This window comes from Ambystoma mexicanum, chromosome 5q, assembly GCF_040938575.1.
Source record: "Ambystoma mexicanum isolate Mex_15411 chromosome 5q, UKY_AmexF1_1, whole genome shotgun sequence".
In the NCBI taxonomy this organism is placed as follows: domain Eukaryota; kingdom Metazoa; phylum Chordata; class Amphibia; order Caudata; family Ambystomatidae; genus Ambystoma; species Ambystoma mexicanum.
In genome coordinates, this window is record NC_090933.1 from 887,780,354 (window position 1) to 887,799,790 (window position 19,437).

General features: G+C 43.8%; 1 protein-coding gene across 5 annotated transcripts in view; it reads left to right on the forward strand.

Annotated features, from left to right (window-relative positions):
• The window catches only part of NDUFAF6 (NADH:ubiquinone oxidoreductase complex assembly factor 6), a 526,077-nt gene that overhangs the window by 354,001 nt on the left and 152,639 nt on the right, over positions 1 to 19,437 (forward strand). For all 5 annotated transcript variants that reach the window (XM_069621387.1, XM_069621385.1, XM_069621386.1 and 2 more), the window contains exon 5: positions 13,012 to 13,114. In XM_069621387.1, coding sequence (XP_069477488.1) covers positions 13,012 to 13,114 — 103 coding nt within the window. The remainder of the gene's footprint in view (positions 1 to 13,011; positions 13,115 to 19,437) is intronic.

Genomic DNA, 19,437 nt, shown 5'->3' on the forward strand with positions numbered 1-19,437 from the left:
CTAATATCATTCGTGTTTCTGGAGTGAGTGTCGGGTTGTCCAGTGCATGTAGGTAATTGGTTATCTCCTCCTTTGATTTAGTATCGTGGTTGGAGTACAAGGTTTTATAGAATTCAGCAAACGTATCATTAATATCTTGATCTCGGTTTACCATCGCCCCATTAGGCGTCTGTATGTTTATGATGGGGCAGTGATAGTTCTCGGCTTTAAGCATCTGAGCCAGGAATTTCCCAGCCTTGTTGCTTTCCCCATATCTTCGAGCTCGGGCTGGGGCGGCCATGTACTGGATCTCCCAATCAGCAAGTTTATTACATTCACTCAGTGTTGTATGTATATCCGAGAGGGATTCTTTACTAGGTGTGGGGCTGTATTCAATCTCAAGCAATTCCAGCTTTGCTTCTGCTATGTTTAGTTATCTCCTGACAGACCTCAACAACCCAGTGGACTTGGCCATGATGGCACCCCGCACCCATACCTTGAATGACTCACGTAGCGTTGCATGATTATCTACCGATCCCTCATTTAGTTGAAAGAATTCCTCTATTTCGATGTGAAGAGATTCACATACTTGGGGGTCTCTTAGCATGGCGGGGGCATCCTCCAACATTTAGCCTGCATCCGAAAGGGTCGAACTAATGAGCCAGTAGTCGATGCGTGACTCAGAATCGTGTACAGATGAATAGTAAGTAAACCATTTTTCCTGAGGGTGTAATTCCCGCCATATATCAACTATGGACATTTGTTGCATTATCAAACGTAAGGTAAGTGCAGCTTTAGTGGGAGAGCGGGGGGTAGCTGAGGATCGGTCCAGAGCCACGTCAAGTATCGTGTTGAAGTCCCCCCCCCCTCGCCCATATCACTGATGGATCGTCTGTTGTGGTCAGCATATTGTGTATGGTGCTGTAGAATTCGGGGTCATCAATATTGGGACCATAAGTGTTAACAATCACAATGTGTCTTACTGCCACCTCCCCCCCCAAACCAGTACAAATCTACCTTGGGTGTCTATTTTGGTGTCCCGTAGCCGGAATCCCAGTTTCGGGTGGATTAGTGGGAGCACCCCCCTAGCATGCAAAAAAAAGGATATTGATGGACCCTGTGGTTCTTGCGCTCACTCGAAAGTTATTAGATAAGTAAAAATCACTCAAAAACTGTTCTCATTGTAATCCAGCATTTTTTATTTTTTACTAATTAAATTAAATAGTTGTTGAATTGATGTCATTCAAAAAACTGATTTCAAAACTTACTGCATATTTGTTTCCAAAAAACAGAAAACGAAAAACTCCAATGTAAATAAACAACTTAGAATTGTGAGACTTATTTTCTTGGGTATCCAAAATTGTTTGTTATGCCTATCCCTTTTCCGGCACGTGTTTCCCCGTCATACATGAGACGGTTCATCAGTGGTTTAGGTGGCGAGTTACATGGGCTGATTATTTATTAAACATGATGAATTCCCAATTGTTGTATTAATGTAGCTGTGAGAAAATGAGAAAAGAAAAAAATGAGAGCTAGAAAAATGAACACGTATTTAAGGAGGTTGCTAGCTGTCTGAAAGAAAGATAGAGATGTACTTACAAGATTGCTACCGTTATCTTTTGATTTTTTGTGAGTTGATTCCGGTTTGGATCAGTCTGTCATGCGGACTGTTAAGACCATTCATCCATAGAGGTCATAGGTCTGTTTGAAACATAAATGTAAATATTCGGTCATACCGTGCTAAATTGTCAAAGACATTGTAATAGCCATTGTTGATATTTATCTAACTTGACTATTTCATACGTGGTGATGCCCTCTTGATTAAGGTAATTATACATTCAAAACAATACGGAGGTGCCGCTAATAACATTGGGTGGTTTTTAACAGGCTAACTCAGTTTTGTATTCCTTGTTGGTTACCACTCTTGTCCACTGCTATGTGAACAAGTGTATATTTGAATAATATTGTTATTAAGATAACGGTACAAAATAAAACAACTTGGTGGCTACACTTGCTGTATGTGTGCCGCTTACATACTATTGCGCTTACCTGTTTTTAGGAGTTCAATCTCGAGCTTCTTTGCAGAGCGCTGCGATTGCCGACATGCTGCAGAACGAACACGTACCTCCTCTGTTTTAGTTAAACGATAAGTCATTTCGCATATCACGTGCATGGCGCGATTACGTCATACGTTGTGTTGCCGTTCGCCATTATGAATTGGGATCTCGCATGATACTCTGACATCAAATAGCTATGAAAAAGTTTTATCGATCCAGTTGAATACATTGCGGGAATGACTGATAATGTATTAACCAAATCTACAAAGATATAGCTTTTGGTTTGATATATGCTAAATGCACTGGCATTTAGAAACGTCATGTTTTTATTTTTCTCTATATTGAGAACCCTGGATACGTGTATAGTATTCTAATGATTTAGAGATGCAGGTCTGGTGCATGGGGAATATGTGGGGTAAAAAATGTCCAAAAAACACTAAAATCCTCAAGGAATTTCTTTCTTTTTTGGAAAAGTTGTGTAAATACACAGAAAAGGAGCCTGATTTTAACATGCTAGGTGAGTACTCGGATAACCCTGACTAAAGATATTGTTTCTGAAATGTTTGGTTGTCATAAACCAAATTTTGATGAGGGTTACAGTGTCCACCTGGCTGTAAAGAACATATCTTCATACACAATTATGTTTGCTAGTTATGGCGACGTGTACATTATACGTGGTGATATACATGCAAAATACTACATACATATCACAAAAAATGATATATATATCTTGATCGACGTTTAGTCCAGTGTAGGTCGCATCCATCACACAAATCCAAAATGCTTCTCGTTTTCGTAGTCTTTTCACCAGATTACCCCCTCTGGGTGAGGCAGATAGTTTTTTGATCCCAAAACATTCGATTTGTGACAATTCTGTTTCACTGTGATGTTCTCCAAAATGCATTGCAATTGGAGATTTGGTTTCTTTGTTTGTAAAGGCTCTAAGATGCTCACTTATCCTAACATTCATTTTCCTAATGGTGCTTCCAATATATATCTTTTGGCAAGTGCATTTAAGCCCATATACAACGTACGTACTGTTGCAGTTAATATGTTGTTTAATCTTGATCTTAGTACCATTTGGTTTCAGGATGTCTTTCTTCGTGTTGATCATGTGGGGACATATTCTGCAATTTCCACTTTTGTAAGCCAACATTCTTGTTCCTCGATTTGTTTTTGTTATAAAAAGTCGATATCTGGTATTGTCAAAGTGTGATGGACTGAGGATCTTCTTGAGAGTTTTGCATTTTTGATAACAAATGTTCGGTACCTTGTCTAGTAGTGTATCCATGTCTGAATCTGCTGTTAGGATGTTCAAATTTTTTAGTAAAATCTGTCTGATTGTTTTATTGTTAGTGCTGTATGTTGTGATGAACCTGGGTTTGTCCGGTTGTGGTGCTTGTTTTGTTTGTCTTTCTGCAAATCCGGTCTTGGCCTCATAAAGGTTTTCTTTACACTTTTCTTTTAGATGGTCTGAGTTATAGCCTCTATTTTTGAACTTGTTGATTAATTTTTCTTGATGTTTCTTAAATTCTTCTTCCGTAGTGCAATTTCATTTGGTCCAAACAAGTTCTCTGAAGGGTATATTCTGGATGATGTGGCGAGGATGATTACTAGTTGCATAAAGGTGTAACGCACACCTGGTATCCACGGGGACATCACTCAGCCTGTTCTGACCTCTTACAACCTCAAACCCTTCCCTGGAGGCTATTTGACTGGAGACTGGGCCTGAAACACAGGATTGGTCTTCCCCGGGGTCCAACCCTTCCCTTTGATCCACAGCTCACCTTGTTTTCTTGGATAGTGTGCTCTCCGTCCTGCCTTCAGCGCAGGGGCGCGTTGATTGATGCAGGCTCGTTGCTGTCTAGTTACTTCACTGGCAAGAGTCCGACAGGTAAGTATAGTGAGTCTTTTGAACAGTTCTATAACTTTGTTCCTTTTCTTCCTTAGATGATGGCCGGCGTCCGGGGATGGCGGCGTGCTGCTGAGATGAATAGCACTGATGGTGAGTGAGAGCTTGATGCGCAATGCACCCCTTTCGCATTTGCATTAAACTGAGTTATTTTTCTGTGTCTTTTAGGTGCCGTGATGTTTTCAGCGTGGATGCCGGTTATGAAGAACAAATGCGGTGGGTAAACGCGGTATGCAGCGCCTCTAGATGTTTCCACGCTAACCTCGAGTGTCTTTTCCCTCTTGCAGATGGATGAGAAGTTCCGGAGACAGAGTTCCCCCAGAGCGGCTGGGATTCAGGTAAGCGTTTGGAAAATAAGCGAAGATTTGCAGAATGCTTACTAATGTCCTTTTTCTGTTCTTTTCCCTTTTCCTTAGGAAGCGGCGTGCCGGGATGGGAATGACACCGCCGAAGATGCCCGCAGAACAGAAGGAGCAATGACTGATGGGCAGAAGCGCCGCAAGGTAAGGCTGTTCCTAATGGTGTTCTTGCAGGAGCTGAGCGCAGAAGAAAGATGCAGGCCTACTGGAGACCGATCCGAACACGGTGAGTGTCACGCTACAGGTGCAGAAAACGCAAAGCATGTTTCTTATCCTGGGTGTGGCTTAAATAGTCTCTGGGTATCCCAGGTGCCTCTGGGCTGAACCACACCCAAAAGACTAGACCACACATGCAGTTCTGGGAACCGAAATATGTGGGGGCATTCATCTTGTCCCCATCAATGCACTACAAGTCCAATCCCCAATGTTATCCTATGGGAGTGAGTGAGTCTGGTGCCACAAGCGCCAAGTCTGACTCCAAGTGGGTCTTTGGAGGGATGGAGAGGCCCTTGAGGGCCATGTAGGTGATTGTGGCCTGGCTCCAGCCTGACATCTGGGAGGGCTGGGGACATGAGGGGTAGGAATCATGACAGAAGGATGCTATTTACCGCTGTACTTTTGGTGTAAAGAGTTCTGTGAATTGTATGGTCTTTTATGTAAAGATGAAGATCTAAGAAGTCTATTTCTTTTTGACTGTATGTGATGGTGAATTTCAAGTTATAGTCCTTGTTGTTGAGAAACGTATACTATTCCTGTAGATTATGTTCTGAACCATTCCATATAATAATGTCATCGATATACCTTCCCCAGAAGGCTATCTTGTTTAAGTCTGAAAAAAATTGATGTTGCCAGGCAAATTGTTTCAAAATGTCCCATGTACAATTTGTCGTACGATGGGGCACATTTTGTGCCCACTGCCGTTCCCTGAATTTGTTTAAACAGTTTATCACCAAAACAGAAGATGTTATTTGTGAGGGTGAAATGAATCATTTCCAGTATCATCATATTTTGATCTTGAAGAGAAAATGAGCGGGTTTTCAAAAAGTGATTGGTGGTGGAGATTCCTTTCTCGTGTATGATACTTGTATAGAGAGCCGTGACATCCAGTGTTACAAACCAGTAGTTTTCTTCCCAGTAGATGTTTTCCAATTGTTGGATGGTGTGAGTGGTATCTTTAATGTACGAACTGAGTCCAGATGCAAGTGGCTGTAGATGGTAGTCTATGTATTCAGACATTTTTTCGGTAAGTGGTCCGATACCATTGATAATAGGTCTACATTGCCGCAGATTTTGAAATGTTTTGTGAATTTTCAGCATAAACTATATGGTCGGAATTATTGGTTAAGACATATTCATATATAGGTGCTCTTCCTCCATGATGAAGCATTGATCTTTCCAATGTGCACTCATCAGATTTCAGTCTTTCTGTAGATTCTTGATTGGATTATCTGTTAGGGGTTGGTAGCATTCAGGATTATTTAGTTGTGCCATGGCTATTTATATATAGTCTTCTGTTTTGAGAAGGACAATATTGCCCCCTTTGTCAGCGCTTTTCACTGTGATGTCAACATTTTCTCTAAGTTTCTGTAAAGCTAATATTTGTGGTAGAGTCAAATTGTGTTTGATTTTGGGTTTGCGTCCTTTTAGATAAAGTTGTCTTAGATCCCGTTGTACTGCCTTCTGGAAGAGATCGATCGTATTGTCTGTAGCTAATGTTGGGGTGAAATGAGATTTGGGTTTCAATTTAGTTTGTTGTTCTAGTCCCAATGTGATATCCTGTTCATTTACAAAAGTCGCCACTGTGTACACATCATCTTCTTACGCTAAATTTAGTTTCCAATTGTGTGGTCGAAAGATCTGAACGTACTTCTATAGTTGAGGGTTTCCTCTGGAACGTTGTATGTAGAAAATATTTTTGGAGTTTGAGTTTTCTGCAGAAACGGTGGAGGTCAGTAATTGTTTCGAAATAGTCATAACTGTTGGTTAGACAAAAAGTCAGTCCTTTATTCAAAACTGTAGTTAATTCAGGTGGTATGTCCAAATTGGTTAAATTCACAACAAAATTCTCCTCTTTGGCTGTGGGTTTTTGGATCTTGTTTGTATGCCATTGTTTTTGTTGGTTACGTCTTCTTTGTTTGCTTGGTTTTCCCCTGTTGCCCCTCCTGGGCCTTTGGATTTTTGTGTCAAAGTAGGTCCCCATTGTTGATTCTGTCTTGAATTGGACCCCTAGCATGGGTCGAGTACTCTGTGTAATACCTTAGCGGTCCCCATCGTGGGAGAAAACCAGTACAGACCTGTCCAAGCGCGTGTGTCTCCTGTAGCAGTATGATCTGGGGGTTGTGTCTAGTAGCATAAGCTACAGTGTTCCGGGCTTTAATAGGGTTGTTAAGGCCCCGGATGTTCCAAGAGAGGAGTTTAATAATCATTCCCCCCCATCAACCTGCGCCATAGTCCTCCCTAATCACAGATCTGTGTCCTAGGCACTGAAAAAAAAATCTGCTATTTTAGCTGTGTCAGATGCAATAAAACTCTCTAATTTTAAACATTTAACATTCCCAACAGGTCTTGGGCAAGTGCCGAGGGAAACTTTACTCCATAACCCACCCGCACCATCAACCCCAACATGATGATGAACCCCTCTCATTAACTCGTGGAGCTCTCCGGAGGTACAAGCGTTGCGGGTAGGCTCCATGATACTGAGCCCAGTCATCCGGCAAGCACTAATAAACGTGAGTCGGTGCCACTCAGACACCTATAGTTAACTTTGTCGAAGGATATTATAGTTTTTCCCCATTCAGTCGTCGGGGCCTTTCCTGTCATCAACTGGTTGTTGGTCATTCTGGTCTGGTTCTCATCCATGCGGTGGGAGTGGAATGGAGGCCTCTATGTAATTCATGGCTGCTGTTGGGTGTTCGAAAAGGTGTGCGCGGCTGCCAAGTTGTATGCGCAACTTGCCCGGGAACATCAGGGCATATGGGACTTTTCTCAATCTAAGTTGTTTCTTGACCGGGTCTTAGGATCTCGTTTGCATCTGTACCCCCACAGCGAAGTCAGGGTATATATGGATGTTGTCTCCGCCATGTCGGAGTGGCCCCAACTCTCTTGCCAAACGAAGGGCTGTGTCTCTGTCCCTGTAGTTTAGTAGTTTGGCGATAATGGTACGGGGAGGGGCCCCTGGTTTGGGCACAGGGGCAAGTGTGCGATGTGCTCTCTCCACCAAAAAGTGTTCAGAGAAGGAGTTTTCACCAAACAAAGCTTTAAGGAGCGATTCCACGTGGCCCTTACAGAAGGATTCAGCGAGTCACACTTTACGTATATTGTTGCGGCAGGACCTTGATTCCAAGTCGTGGCATTTACCACGTAGTTTGGTCATTTCGCCTTTCAGGAGAGTTATAGCGCAGGTATTCTGGCCAATGGAGTCTTCGTTGGTTCCAATTCTGTTCTCTGCCTCAGTAATCCCTGTGCTTTCTTTGTCAACTCTGGCCTTGAGTGAGCCAATAGTGGCAACGATATCGTCCAATTTGACATTATCTGCCATAAAGCCATTCTGTATTGTGGTGGGGAGATGGTCAAATTTGGCGCTTTCGGATGATGTAGCGGGGGGTTCGGCCCCCTGTATTGGCGCGTTAGCTAGGGTTTGGGAGCTTGTGTAGGAATCCATCGGGCCCGTTGTCGTCTTCTTGACGTTAGTCCCTCTTGGTATTGCCCAGAGATGCGTTATGGGCTGCAGGCAGCTGTCTGTGTGGTCAGATCCTTCTGGCCAGTGAACAAAGTATCTTTGCAGTAATCAGGTGTACATGTGTATACTCGGTGTGAGGGCAGCTGGATTGATGAGCCGACACGTGTGTTAGCTCACCTCATTTGGGTGGTGGTGTCTGCGGCTTCTATTTCCACGAGTTTTGGACTTGTGTGTGAACCTCTCATCGAATTGTTGATTCAGACACCGGGAGTTTCTCGTTCAAGGCTATGCAGGGTGTTCAGCTTGATTCAGATTTATTTGCTAGTGTGGTTATCGAGCAGTTTGCACCATGTGAGGCTCACTGATTCCGCCGAGTGGACTGTGTACTCCCACGTATTGCTTCGCTTTGTCTACACCAAAGTTGTGTAATATCCTTCACCCCGGACGTGGGCTTCCCGTTCCAGAACAGAGGTTGCCCGATTTGCAGTGTTTACAGCTGGCCAGACTACTAAGGTTGTGTAATTTATCTTTTAATGTCTCTGATGTTTCCGTGGCATGCCCCGCTGGTAGTAGCGTTGAGTTTATACTTGTCCACTCAGTGTGTTCTCAGCCGGATTATACCAGTTTATATGGGAGCTCACTCAACCCAGGCAATGATATAAGTGGTCTCTGTCCCAGCAGGAATGTTTGAGTTTGGGGGTAGTTTTTCCTTGAGCTCACTCAGGAGGCATGCAGTGTAGTGTGGTGCAGCGTATTTGGAATAGCATGAGTTTGTATGTTCATTTTACCCTTAGGTGTAGCCTGTGACACCCACTTATCTTGCAGTGCGGACTGTGCTCTCCCGCTTACTTCCTTCTCCTTCCTTCCCCGCGGGCGAACCGCGGCACACACCCCAGGCTAGGTATCCCAACAACCGGGCAGTGATCGACCTAAGTGCCCATGTACACTGTGAGATCGGCCATGCGGGATACGCAGATTCAGTATCTTTGAGTTTGTTATGCCACCACAGCAACCGCTGTACGGATCCCAGGAGGAGGATGGGCTCAATTTAGGCCGTCCGTAGGGGTTGTAGTTCCTTGTGGCGTCCGCCACCCCAGTTCGCCCAATGTCGGGGACCGTGGACCCAACCCAGCAGAGTATACACTTCCCAATTTTAAAAAACAGAGGTTTATCGGGGATTGGCCGGATGGGGATCGGGGGGGCGGACGGGGAGCACTTAACTTATTTATCGATGTTGTTATGGTGAATTGTGACAGGCTGCCCCAGTTCCGTAGTGTGATTCGTGCTGAAACGCGTCCTCGACTCTCCGGCCCATCATCCGCCGTCTGCGGTCCACTGTGGGGTAGGTCTGCGGCTTAATTACTGTGCCTCCACACAAGGCTGGCGTCTGGCTGCAGTGGTTTATTTTTAAAACGCTGCTCCGGTGGAGGACACGGCCGACAGGGCAGTAGGAGGCCGCCACCAACTGTGGCTATCGTACGGGACACAGCCAGCAGTGTGGTCAGCCCACCAGGTAGTTGTGCGCCCGCGGTCCGCTTTCCACCACGGTCGTCGCAGGGGCGCAGAGCACCACTGCAGTCGTGGCACACGCCTCAGCGTCTGTGGGAGTCCGGCAGCAAGTCTACCCGCGGGGATGCAGTCGGAGATATCCCATGTATGCCAAGTGGCAGAGTTAGCTCTGCTCCCTCCAAGGCCCAGCAAAGTTGCCGCAGCAGCGGCCTCCAGTGAATACAGCTTGGTTCTCGCTTCAGTGGTCCCCCCCTCACACCGGCACGCTGCACCTAGTTAGTTCTCCGTTTCAGGCATGCGCCTCCGATTCAGAACAGGGTTTTTCCCCAGGAGTTCCCCCAAGGGTTAGGGAACACATATGTCTTGCGTTGGTGCCCTGGGTGGCTCCAATATAGGATATTATTTCATCAGGATCTTCGCCGAAGAGGAGCTCGGCAATCAGGTGGCCATCTTGCTTGCGCGCAACAGCGCCCCCCAAACTGGAATAATGTTTAAGGGTGAGACAAAGGCTCATAAATGTGTTTATCGGACAGCTGCAAGCCATCTTGTTACCAGGTTGAAACTTTTATTTCTGCTAGATCTCTTTATTCACCCAAGGTTACCCTTATTTACCCTGCCGGCGTCAAATTGGCATTGGCTGCTGGAAAGTGTTTTGGGGTGCTGGGGACCATGAATTTGAAAATCCTTCTGAATCTCTACAATACAGATACCATTTGTTCTAAAAAATAATTTATTTTTTAGTGGCTTCTTTCAGTTTGAGTCAAAACATGGTTGCTTAGTCCATGATTAGCTCTGTAGTTCTTCTCTGCACACTCTTATGCCTTTTTGGTATGAAGTAACAAATACAGATCCTTTAACATAAAATGACATAAGTGAGTGCAATAAATATGACATATTTTTCAGTGTGCCATTTGTATTAACATTTTTGGAGAAAGCGGCTACAATTCACAATGTTTTGGATCTCTGACAGTGTGGGCTTAGTTCAAACAGGTCAGGAAATGTTCTTACTTGACATCCAAACATAAAATTTGAATGTTCTTGCTGAGGGATCGGCTCCCCTAATGCAGCTTGATCTTTAAGCAGTTTTTTCAACTTTAACCTGCCCCTATTGCTTTGTAAGCTTGAGGATGTCTCTGCCACAACTTGGGTGTACTTGTGTAATAAGGAAGGTCTTAGTGTTTCTGGTTTGGCAATGCTCTAACACATCTTTTGTGATTCGTAGCTTAATACAAGATTACTTTTTCGCTATTGCTTTTTAATATGAATGTTCAATTCTTGAGCCAGTTCAATGCTTAATGATCTTCCACAAATGTGTCAATGACGCTGACATTTAAAAAAAAAATCGTTCTAACTTCCTGGATCATAACTCATTGACTTTGAATGGTTGAACAGAAACCTAAGACAGAATGTATCTTATTGGGATAGACGTACCAGTTAAAAATATGTAGTAAACCTAAAGGCATATTCAGAGCGACAATGCACGAAAAGTGGAGACAGTTCCATTGTTGACTCTTTCCCATCTTTCCCATCTACTGAGCACAGCAACTGAAGGTGGTAACTCTCAAAACAATTTAAGTGCTGAGGAAAAGGGACCAAGTGTAAACAATAACTGTAAGGGAATAGCCTCTTATGTTGCACACACCATATTGGAACTAGAAATTGGGAAGAACAACCACATTTGTCATATTTTGTAGAAATAAAATGGAAAAACACCACTAAGTTTGGGGATACAAAAACAATTTCCCAAACAAGAGAACATACAATGAGGAAATGTACAGAACAAAGGTTAGTAATATACATGGAAACATCTAGAATTCCTTCTACCAGTAGACAAAAAAGATCCCATGATACACCCTACAACAACTTTTCACCATGTCAAATGTTCATAGCTTCTGAACTTCCTGTATATAATAAACCAAAAAACGTATGTTCTCATAGGTGTCCAACGTATGTCTTTTCAGTAATTCGAAAATTAATTCTGATGTGTCTGCTTAAGTAGACTTTGGTTTTGGCTTAACAGACCAGTTCCTTTAAGCTAAGCCTTCTTCAGTATGCCACAAATGTGATTATGGACTTTTTTTTACATGGATTAGGTTATACCCGTTAGTACAAAAAAATATCAGAACAACACCAATTCTTTACATTTTTATAATTTTTTGTCAAATTGTATTTGGAAATTAAATGTTGAAGAATGCTCCAAAGGGGATGCAAAAAAACATGTTGAAAGAACTATGCAAGGGAATCATCAAAAAGGCTAATGCGTAGATCTACAGGGAGTCTTATTAATGTTGTGGTACCCTTGGCTAGTTATTATATTAAGCTCCTCTGTCAGATACCCTTTTCTGCTTTAGATGCAAAAGGCAACTTTTGCTCAAGCAATCGGTGGTTGAAAAATGTACTGCTGCAATTCTCCACTAAGGTGTAGTGCAAAACACGTATCTGGAGGCTTCAGTTTGACTGAATTCCACAGCTTAAGCTTTCACTGATGTTCTATGAAGGGAACATATGGTCAACTCTCAGAATACTGTACTGGCTGCTCATTCAGTCCAGAGCAAAGTTTCAAGCTTAAACTCTGGTACTCTGGGCCTTTTATGGTAATGATATCCCCTACCTTGAAAGCCGATATAAAATCTAAAATCAAACTGCTGTACATATATTGGCTCTATTGACAAAACAAAGTTTGAAGTTTAAGGACCAAAAAGAGCCCGAATGATGGAACTTATTTTGTGAACCATGAATGTTTCCTTTGCACTATGTTGCTGTAATTGATTCTCGGCAATCCTCCTTAAGATCAACTAATGCTACATTGTTCGGATTCATATAATTGCCCCAAGATGTCCTGTTGCTGGTTTGTACTACTTTATGAATGCTTAATGATGACTGGGAATGCTGCTACTGTAGCGCAGTTCTGGAAAATAATTCTAGCTAACATTTGCTAAATTAACTAAATGAAATTCATTACGTACATTCTGGAAAACATTTACTGTTGAGACACTGATCCCGGAAAAGATCTTCTGTTTGGCCAATTTGTCTTAAAAGAAATATGTAAGCTCAATTCCACTGTGCCCTCCACTTTGGGTCTCTGCTTTGTACCCTAAAATATAAAGCATGTGATGAGCATGTGCCCTTTGTTTCCATCACCTTCCTGGGTGGCATTGCAATCAGGTTTCTGCTACAAAAAGCATTTTATTGTATCTCATGAAACGGACACAATATTTATTTGTTTTCTAGTGTTCCATGATCCTCATTTGAGGCGCATGAGTTATTCAGAATGTGTGTCCTGTACAGATGTTAATGTATGTCCTGTACAGAGACCAGTTGTTACAGTTAGGTGACATTTTCCTGTAGGGAATCCTAACCCTTCAACTGCGATTTCACCTATCATATTAGCATTTATATCTGGTTCTATTGGTGGTTAGTAGGGGAGGTTTGTGATGGTGTTGTATCCGAGTGCTTCAGCACTTTGATCATTATATCTGTATCTGACCTATTTAACTAACTTCCTGTTCACTTTAGGAAAAGAATTTAGATGATCGAGCATATCGCACCATTCAGGAGCTTGAGAAGTATGCAGAGAACACTCAGAGCTCACTTCTGTATCTCACTTTGGAAACGCTAGGTATGTTTATATTCATTCTATAGGAAAATAACAATGTCACTTCCCATATGTCACCTGCTTCTTGTGTTAATTAGATTATTTAAACATTGTGTTGGATGCAGAAATGTACCTAATTAAGGACAAACCAAGGCATATAAAAATAAGGATATAAGCCGAAAGATGTCTTCACTTTCATGTATGAGTAACGTTACACAGTACAACTAATAGTGAAAGATATATACAAATACTCAGCAAAGTGAACAAACTAACTCTCTTTGCATTCATTTGTTGCACTTGATGCCAATATTCTAACATGATAGTGGTATTAGAACATTACACACATTTTCATGGTCCCACCATGCACGCCAAAGACAAACTGATTGTCGTTTCAAATCTGAAGATAACAGGGCTGTATTCTGTTACCCAGTGAACTGGAGGTGGAAAGGGGCTGGTGATCTGCTGCTTGCAATTGAGACCATTAGGTTAGCTTGTCTTGACCCTGGATTGATGTCAATTGCACATCATCACATGTTCCGAAACAGCCAAACATGGAAACTTTGCACAATGGTGTTGCGATTAACAGAGAAGCATTCCATCATTAACTGGTATGCCTTAGTACATCAGATTCTTAATTTCTACTGAATGTTATTGAAGCACACACTTTAATGAAAGACACACAGGCCCAGACCTGAAATCACATGTTAACCCTCATTAATTGGTACAGGTTTCCATCATTAAGTTGGTTACACATTTTTGAGGGGTACTTATACATTTATTCTAAAACATCAGACGGGTAATACTGCCATTTGGCTATATTGGAGAGGTTCTCTCCCCTCTATAGCGCCTGATGTATCCAGGGGTCAAAGGTTCGCAAGTTGAAGCAGAGTGCCCTATGCTGCATCTGAACCATAATCCAGGGAGTTCCTTCCCTGCAGTACTATATTGCTAATGTTCTGTTTCTGCCAGATTCTCCCTCTCCAAACCTTTCTTCCCCCTCTCCTGGTAAGCAATTGCCTTGGCACACTTGGTGCTTGCCACATTATGGATAGTACCTGAACAGTATTGTCAGGCTATCCCATAGAGCACTGATTGTGTGTAAGAGTGGTGGTTCTGTAAAATTGTCAGCTATAAACTATTTTCCCAGAGGTAATTTGCACAACGTTCATATAACAAGTGGCCATTAATAATGGCTAGAATGTACAGATGTCTTGTTGAGGCGTTGGTAGTTGGTTCAAATGTAACTTTTAATTATTTTGAAAAGTATAGGTGATGGCATCATAGCAACCTCCCCACTATGATCTGTCAGTTGATGCCACTGAGTATTCTCCATTCCAAACAAAAGTTTATGTTTCTGAAGTTTGGGATTGCTTTTCTTTAAGACCTCCCAATTTTCCTGCTTTGTTGGAGATAATCAACACCAAACATAGATAACAAGCAAGTGCATTGGATTACTGTTAGCAATAGTCCATAGACTTTGACAAATGGCTTTTGTCCATTTGCCCTCCATAGATGAGAACCTTAAGGATGACACATTTGGCACAATGTACATATGATTCAAAGACCTTTTTTATTCTGTTGTAAGTCAAGGAAGGCGTTGGATGAAACGCCTATGAGAACCAAGAGAATCTCTACAAATGAAATGGTAGTTCCTATTAACATCAGTGTTATGGATGGGTCAATAGAATGTTGGATACTCCATTTCCTTACTCAAAATCATACACCTAGTATTGCTTTAAAGAAAGACCTGACCCAAAACCTGTACGATAAAAATTATCCATGAGGTCAAAGAACCACTGCCCCGCTTTGCAATGGAAAACAAGGTTCATTATATGCAAAAGGTCTCAGACGATCCAGTAGAACTGAACTGACACGGAGCTCGTCACGATTATATAGTAGAAAACTGCATATTGGCATACATAGGTTACAATGGGCCTCATTAGGACCCAGGCGGAGTGGGTTTCCGCCAGCGCTAATCGCGGCGGACCCGTCCGCCGTACTACGAGTTCCCTTAGCGCCATGGAGGTTTTCTCCGCCTGGTTTTACCAGGCGGAGAAAACCATGGCGCTACGGGACCTCGTTGTTAATTACGCCACCGTATTTTACGGTGGCGTAATTAACTCCTTCCCCACTCCCATTATACCCTATGGGGCAAGAATGGGAATGGGGAAGGGCAGAATGGGGATTGGGGATTTACCGCTCCGCCGAGGTCGGAATGGGGCGGTAAATCCGCCAACCCCCATGGCGCTATCGACGGCTTTCCGCCGTGCTTCGCGGTGCATTTAGCACCGCGAAATCCGCCTGGGTCCTAATGAGGCCCAATGTCATCCCACCACCCTCATTAGCTACCACCTATAGCACATGCTAATACCTCTCTATATTCCCTGGACCGATTGGCAACACCTCATTTAAACCCTTCCCTTATCCACGTGGCTCACTGTTAGGCAGAAACCTGTGCAGTTCCCTTAGGGACCACTGCAAAAGATTTAAGACTACAGGTGTTAGCAGTAAACCCACTTGGTAGCAGTCTGCACCACCCAGATTTACCTGGTAGCTGTGGCTGAGCAGTCAGACTTCCCTCAAGAAGAGTTAGGCAGTATGCAAAGTATACTCAATAGGCACTCAGATACAATAATACAAGCAAACACTGACCAGAGCTTTGGTATCAAAGTATATAATTATTTATTTATAAACACACAGTTGAAACACTCCAGCACTCTTATTGTAAAATATTCTAAACACAGTTACTATTATGATATATACACCCCTTTTTCCCTTATTAGAAAATCACAGTAAGACACCACTTATTTTCATACAGAGGTGAGCGCTTAACTAGATTGCACTCTACTAAGGTTGTGAAAAAGGGAGGGAAAAAGACAGAATATGCAGGGTTACACCACTCTACGATTCAGGAACACTATTCGCAAGGCAGAGAGCAAAAAGTCACTGGTGAGCCAAAGTCCAAAGGCTGGGCCCACTCTTGGAGAGAGCAGAGCACAAATGAGCCCAAGATCACACAGTTACACTAGGCTTAGAAAGTCTTGCAGAGGGTTCAGAAAAGAGTTTAGAGCGGCTTAGAAAAGTTTAGCCAAGGTGTCCCAGGCTAACCCAGGTTCGAAAGCCGGGGGCTAAATCTACCCCGTACAGTCGGTTCCAAGAGAAGCCAGTCGGGACACGGTACCTTAAGTGGGAAGGATCCTCCAGCGGTGGCAGTTGTTCCTGGTAGTGGTTGCAAGTTGTGTCGTCGTCCAGGGGAAGAGAAGATCTCGACGTGGAGGAAAGATGCAGGTCGTTGCACTACCAGGGCAGAAACCAGCCGCTGAGTTTTCCGGTAAAAGGTGGTACCTTTATCTCGCGGTCATGGTAAAACGTGGTATCCCGGTTGCCGGGGTGCTTAGCACGGGCAAGGCGGCCACAAGATACGTCGGGAAAGCGAAAAGACGGTGAAACTGGTTATCCCCACCAGTCAAAGGAAGAAGACTCTCCGGCGGGAGATCTCCTCTGTCGTTGGGAAAAGTGGTGAGACGGTCCAGCAGGGCTCCAGCGGTCGGGGTGTCGTGGCAGGTCGGCTCAGCTTCTCCCTCGTCGGATTCTTAGGTCCTGTGGCGACTTCTGAAGTTCCAGTCCCCAAAGCCCTGCTTTTATGCAGCAAACCCCCATTCACTCAGCCTAGCTGTCAATCAAACATGCTAAGTGGTGAGCCGGCCGGCTCACCACTTGGGCCAATCAGGACGGAGTGCGACTTGAGTTGCCTAGACAACTCAGTCCAGGGTGCCTACATTCCCCTCCACCCCTCCTAAGTACCCCAGACATAGTGGCACCACTTTGGAGGGCTTCTGTGGAGAAGCCCGCCAAAAAGTGGAACAAAGGGCTCGACTTGGGTTGGAGTCACAGAAGAGAACACAAACGCCATTTTAGAATCAAGTTTTGGCAAAAACTACCAACCGGAGAATTAATATTAATTAAATAAACCGGCGGCATGTTTTAAATAATTAAATAAAGATAGTAGCCTAAATCAATGGGAAATCCCATAGGAAAATACTCGCGGTTGAATATAAAAAGTAGTATCCACTGCCACCAGCCAAAACTCGATCAGGGGGGACGGAGACGTGCCCCCTCGACTAACAGACCCTGGGGCAATCGAATTGCCCCAGCCAGTACGTCCACAATATGATGGTTTGTACTGGTTCTGTTCAGAATTTAAGACTAGTAAAGTCAATGGTGACTTTACATGTCCTGGGAGACAGTAGTCAGTCCCAGGGTATGGAGTCTATACTGGGGGGTCACTATGACACCCCTGTGTTACTGCACGGAGGGTGCTGTGTAACACACATCACAAAAACACATGACCCCCTATGGAGTAAAAGACCCCATAGCCCATTAAACACATCTAGATTCAAAGAAACACACTCAAATCATGTCCAAGAGTGAGGGTAAAAGAGTCTCACTCTTGGCAAGAGAAAGAAATAAACCCCAAAAATCCAGCAAAGCTGCTGGGGGACTCACTAGGTTAGGATATTCAGCCTAAACAGAGAATTCTCCCTAACGCTCACTACATCGTCACTATTGAATCCAGGTACATGATTGGCCGACATGTGCACCAATACACTAATGAATCGTGACCATCAAATGGTGTGCACCCCTCCGACCCAGACACAGTCAAAGTAAGACTGGCGAGGCCAACTCTGCTTTGATAAAGCAATGGGCCTTCTCATTATATCAGACGCTGTGACGCACACAAGCTGCACCCCCGACCTTGTACTAAATGTACTGGCCTCACCTCTGCTCCTCATAGCCCAAATCATGGAACGTTCCAGACACTGCTCCCTCTGATCTCCTTCAAGCCCAGGTGCCCAGTTATGACGTGACCAGGGGCTATAACTGTGCCCTATCTATAACCTTTGCAACCGCAACATTAATATATTCGTTGCTCATTCTGTGTTGCTCTATGATGTATCTATTATGTGTCAAAACTAACTACAAGTAATATGTGCACCTTCTACCACGCAAAACACAACCTGCTCACACTGTTACTTACTAAGAGGTTTTTTCCGCCTGCACCTTTTTGCCTGGCTGGGACGCTGTAAGTGCATCCCAACATTGCCACTCCTTACCCAACCAGGCACAACCCAGTCCAAAGATGTGGCCAACAGAATATTCCAAACCTACGCTTAACACGTCCTTGACCTCTAGGCTAGAGCCTAAGTTAAAACACTTAATGTTCCAAGTCTTGGTCAACAAAATGATTCACAAATCCTATTCTATAATATCCACCCTTAGTCCCAGACATAAAAGAACAAAGTGTCTCATGGTGACGAGTCGGCATCACACTTGACCCATCTCCCCCCGTTCTGGCTGAACTATGCAGAAGAAGAATTTGCAGCCCAGACAGATAGATCCAGACACAGGAGACTGCCATAGGTTGGGAAAAGAGTGAATTCCTGATAACCGCAGCGCCCACTTATTTATTCAATCTCTATAACAACTAATAGCAAGCAACCCCAACGCAATGAATCCAGTGCCTCACCCCCACCCTCTCCAAACTAAACGTTTGTCAGATGCTTGAGGGCAGTGACATACCCACAAAGCCGAGGGAGGAATAGGGCACAAGAGACAGGAGTGTAAGGAGTCCTGCAGGCATGGAAGGATAGGCGAAAACTACAGACGGGCAACAAAGGTAGTGAACAGAAAGGGGCAAGGAATGCAACCAAGACAAACATGTTAGGTTCTCACTTGAAGTGTAAACAGAATGGGGGAAGGTTGGGGGAAACTCTAGCCTTCTGAGCTGGTTGTTATTAAAGGGGCCCACTCTGAATGTTCATGGAAAGGAGCAGCAGGAGTGGGTGTCTGTGTCTGGACCCTAAGGCACGAACAATGAAACAATTCTCGCCTGACTGACACCTGTATTGGTACCGAAGGAATGGAACAGTGACGTCCCCCTAAATCAGATTCCAGTACACTGTTTACAAATATGGCTCAATGGACAAGATTGAGATGTGACAAAGGAAAGAGGCGGAGATGCGTTCCGGGAAACTCAGCAGCCAAACTCTGTACCAAGTAATTACACAAACACAAGTGACGACAAGAACAGTAACAGAAATATCCAGGCAAAGAACAGGAAGTCAAAGTGAGCAAGGTTCAGGACAGAGAATAGGAAAAAAGAGACAAAACAAAATGACAAGAATCTAACCACAATGGTACAGCAGACTGAAACTACAGACTGGAAACTAAGGACCGGATTCAAGGAACAGCGGACTGAACTGTAAAGCAGGGACAAGAAAACACAGGATTGAAACTCTGGACTGAAATAACAAGGACTGCACTGCAGTCTGGTATACAAGGACCTG